We start from the raw sequence: 4,867 nt of genomic DNA on the forward strand, positions 1-4,867 counted from the left end.
CCCCCCCCCCTCCCCTCCATATCCTCTAACCCCTCCTCACCCGCCCTCACACAAGGCCCTTATCTAGTTGGGGTGCCTTCTATTTCCATCCACACATCACATGCAAAACAGCTGTGAAGAACAGCCTGTATATTTAGCTGTATTGTGAGGGCGCCGGGGGGCTGTGGCTAGCTTAGCCCATTACTGCCGCACAATGGGGACTTTGACAAGAGACAGCAAGAGGAAGGAAAGATCCTCCATGGTGAGACAAAAATAGACAGCTCAGTATGTGTTGCATTGTGGACTCAGCAAGTGTGACTGAGCTACGATAGACAGAGAGGCTACCGTGTGTTTTGAGTGTTTTAAAAGGCTTTAACTGAAGCTTTATTGTTTTGTCGACTTTGAATATATGGCAATGTTTACTGTAGATGATTTTGCTTCCCAGTGCGATTAATAGCTGAAAGAGGGCTGCAACTAACCATATCTTCTGTTATTTATTTTATCATTAATTTGCATATGGTGGTGAATAATTTCCGGGGTTACGCCAACAATTTATTATTACACTTTCATAAAGTCTGGGGACTTTCAAGTGACTGATTTAAAAAAGAAAAGGTTAAAATTCAACTAGCAGAGACCAAGATACTTTTAATTTTTTTTTTAAATGGATCCTACATTTCCTGTAATGCCACACAAAAGCATGATCTCACTTGAGTCATTCTCTTAGACTTTGCAAAACTCGGGAGACTTACAACAACGAGGAGCCCAAAGAATGCGTTTAACACCCACAATCAGTGGCCGCAAGGCTTTAAAAGTTTAAGAACTTCACATGAAAAGGTAGAATTGAAATTATGGTAAAAGGGAAAAAAATTCCAGTATCTGCTAGTTCTATATTGTGCAGCAGTACATTGCAAATTTAGTGTAATGTACCAGAAAAACTAATCTAGTGCTGAACAGCTCCACATGAAGTAAATGGAGCCTGCATAACAGCTCTCTTTTAATGGTTTCCAGTGGCATTTTGCATGTTGCCCTGGGGTATTTTGAATGGTATTAATGGAGGGGGAAGTTAGAAACTGTTGTGGTGGGAAGGTTTAGACATTCTATAAGGTGTTTATTAACCAAAGCGGCTGTCACTGGCGCATTGCTGTCAGTGTAGATATAATTAATTGAAACTCCTGGCTGCCATTAATTTACTCGTTTGGCTCTGTGGTTCGCCTGCTCACGATGCTGTGCATTATAAAGCGATTCCAGGGCCTTAACAGAGGGCATTTGAGTATTTTGACAGCTGGTGAATCCATGCAACAATAGACAAACTCCATCAGCCCTCATACTGATCTTTTCGATCAGACATCCCTGAAAGGGAGGGATTAAGTTGTTTGAGTTTGTTTTCCTGTCTTAGCCTTTCTTGCTATCAGGTGTATAAAAACTACAGGTTATGAACTTCTTTTTAAAATACAAAAATGTGAAATTATCGGTTATCTTATCGGTATCAGCCATTAGAAGCAGGTAATTATTGGTTATTGTATCCATCTACAAATGAACTCAAACGTATCTAAAGTGCAAGAAACATGTCCAATTTTCTGTCGACGCAAACATAATCAATTCTTGTCTCCAATCCAGGAATGAAGACAGGATGGAGAGGAGTGAACGACAGACCTGCACCGGGATGGACAGTATTGAAGCGGCAGAAGAACAGTAAGTTGAGCCATCGTCCCTCCAGTCCTGCATGTTTGTGTCGGTATGAGCGTGTGTGTGTTTGTGCGCCTCCGTCTGTCTCACACGCATGCACGTCTTCATTTTTAGACACCCCAGTCTAGAGGAGTTGCTGTCGTGGTCACGGAGCTTTGAGATGATGCTGCGCTCGTTGGAGGGCCGGGAAGTCTTCCGGGAGTTCCTGCGCTCGGAGTACAGCGAGGACAACCTGCTTTTCTGGTTGGCCTGCGAAGAGCTGAAAAAGGAGACGAATCCCTCAGTGGTGGAAGGGAAGGCCAGGATCATTTACGAAGACTACGTGTCCATATTATCACCCAAAGAGGTATCAGCTGTATTTGTAGTAATTCAGCAGTAGTGAGCCACCACAGATATAGAGTAAATAGAATTGTTTGTGAAATCAAAAATAATTTAACTTAAGTCATTTTCAGAGAACACCTTCGGTTTCACAAAACACCCAAAGACAGCAGCCGGTTTTCAGCCATTCTGGAAGCGTGGCTGTAGGGATGGGGGTGTTGGTCAGTCATTCGGTTTGTCCACCATTTTGTTCCAGACTGAAATATCTCTGCAACTATCGGAGGGATTGCTGTGAAATCTGGTACAGACATTCATAGTCCTCAGGTTACGAGTCGTAGTGACTAATAGCTCCAGCATGAGGTTGACTGCGGTTTTGTTTAGGCAAATATCTGAGACATTGATGTCCCTGTCAGGATGAATTCACTTTGCTGATCACCTGACTTTCCATATAGCGCCATCATGACTTCAATACTTTAATACTCTGGATTATCACCAAATATCTGCAAAACACCTTTCCATCAGCCTCAGATGTATTTGTGTTTAGTCCTAATAAGCAAATGTTAGCATGCCAACACACTATGCTAAACATTATACCTGAGCGTGTTAGCATGCTGATGCAGCCTCACAAAGTTACTAGCATGGCTGTAGACTGCAAAAGTGATCTGCCATGTTGTTGCCAGCTAAATCAAATTGTTAATTGTTAATCTTCCTGTGGAGTCTGTGTAATGCCTTAATAAAGGCCCTGGTACTCAACAAACCACTGAGGTTTATAAATTGAATTTGTTCTCCTTACTCAAGGTGAGTTTGGACTCGCGGGTCAGAGAAGGAATAAACCAGACCCTAGCGGAGCCCAGCAACCTGATGTACGAGGAGGCCCAGTTCCAGATCTACACCCTGATGCACCGCGACTCCTTCCCCCGTTTCCTCAACTCCTCCGTTTACAGAGACCTCCTGGCCAACAGGAGGCGCACCTGCCTCGACACCTAGACCCCTCCACCCTTCCTCATCGCCATCGTACGCCAACGAGACTACTACTTAAACTTCAAATACTACTATGGTGCCAGAAGTCGGGTTTGGAAAATCTCTCCCTCTTTTTTGATTGAAAAGACTGAATGACATCCGAGATAGCTGGTTGTTTTTTTTATTTATATTTTTTAAGCAATTTATATCCAGTTCTCCACTGGAGCCAGGTCGGCCTTTGCTGGTTGGTTATTGGTCAATTTAAGACCATTAATGCTGGCCAGTGATTGTTTCGCTAGTGATTTGTGCTGTTTGTTACGGTTGACTGGCCAACCCTCGTGTCAGCTATTGGTTGAAGTGGCCAACCTGATGGCCAGCTGTTGGTAAACTGTGGACAAGGACTCCTCAGGCGGTGGGGACAGAAACAGAGAGAGAGAGAGACAAAAAAAAGGACAAGCCAACTGTTCCTGTACTGTAATATTTAGACCTCATGCTTTCTACCCTCACTTCAATATTCTCTAACTTTACTCATTCTCTTTAATATTTTTTGTTTTGTTTTCCTAATTCTGTCCTTTTCCTCAGATGTGTTTAATTTTGTTTTTAATTTCTCGTCTGTCCAAACATGACACCTAGTTGTTGTTGGTGGGAGTTAGGGCGCGTCTGCCCATTTAACCAGTAGAAGCACTGGCTCTGCATGTAACTCTCTCTCTCTACAGTAGCTTGACCATGTAAGCCGTGGACTGCAACCGTTTTTTGAATATTGAGATGTATTAAGTCTCTCTGTCTGGCTGTCTAAGTTCAGTGAAGGGAAAAAGTACACTTCTGCCAATTTAAAGCATACTGCAGTTTTTTTATTGAGGAGATTTGATTGCTTCTGCAGCAAAGGCAGCAGCACCTACCCATCCATCCACCTGTCCATCCATCTGTCCGTCCGTCCAAGCACTTTCCTTCTTTAGGATTCTTTAACTGGGAGAAGTAAGGGCTAGAATTGTGGTTGGGCAGCTACATGTATTATTATTACTCATGAACTTTAAACAAAAAAAATCTCTCCACTGAGAAAATCACAATGCCTTTACATGTAAGAAAAGGCAGCACAAGCGCTGCTGGAGTTTTTCTGGAAAGCAACCACAGTTTGTCCAACGATCCCTACCTCCCATCTTTTTCCCACTCCCTTCCTCCCTCCTCCCTATTCCCTCCAACTCAGACCATCACAGCCTGACAAGCACAGGTGCCCAATGTGGGGGGGNNGGGGGGGGGGGACGCCGCTGAAGAAAATCAAAACACACCCACATTGACTCCAAATAGTCATCTACATACATTTTTAAACTCTCGCAGAAAAAGAGGGGTTTACCTTTTAGTGTTGAAGAATGAATTGAGCATTATGGAAAGCTGGTTCTGCTTGGAGCAGACGCAGCAGGCACTGATGTAATTCAGAGGGTTATTGAGCCCTGGCCTTTGTCTGTAAGGCTTTAGCTTTAGATGCTGTAGGTAACGCGACAGTCCCAGGAGGTGGACGTTCAATATCACGCTGCAGATTTGTGACCCGGGTGCCAAACATGATGTCAAAGATGCTGTGAAGAGATATTAGATGTGACTTGTCACCAGGATGTAAAGTCTTGGTCATTCCAGTGCATGTCTGTTTCTCCAGCAGATGAAGCTGGGAGAGTGTATGGTAGTCCTTCAGTTAGCTACTGCCCCTTCAAGACACTTGTTTTTTTTACCAGAGCTAGTGAAGAGGGTTGGTATAACAATGCTAACATGCTACCGTACTGGGATAGCGATGACGTTTGCGTCGTCATGCCACATGCTAGCCTTTTCAACAAGGCTAACTAGGTTTCAGCATGCTGTAGGCAAGCAGTTAGCATGCTTGTGCTAGCCATGCTAACCCTCCATCTCACTGCCAGCCCTCACACACACACACACA

The 4,867-nt window shown here is 43.9% G+C and overlaps 1 protein-coding gene across 1 annotated transcript in view; it reads left to right on the forward strand.

Annotated features, from left to right (window-relative positions):
- rgs17 (regulator of G protein signaling 17) overlaps positions 1-4,180 on the forward strand; it is a 15,560-nt gene extending 11,380 nt beyond the window's left edge. The window contains exons 4-6 of the mRNA XM_035662953.1: positions 1,597-1,671; positions 1,780-2,011; positions 2,782-4,180. Of these exons, the coding sequence (XP_035518846.1) occupies positions 1,597-1,671; positions 1,780-2,011; positions 2,782-2,970 (496 nt within the window). The 3' untranslated portion in view covers positions 2,971-4,180. The remainder of the gene's footprint in view (positions 1-1,596; positions 1,672-1,779; positions 2,012-2,781) is intronic.
- Positions 4,181-4,867: the final 687 nt, after the last annotated feature.

This window comes from Morone saxatilis, unplaced genomic scaffold (genome assembly GCF_004916995.1).
Source record: "Morone saxatilis isolate NCDOM2014 unplaced genomic scaffold, NCSU_SB_2.0 Contig19, whole genome shotgun sequence".
NCBI lineage: Eukaryota > Metazoa > Chordata > Actinopteri > Moronidae > Morone > Morone saxatilis.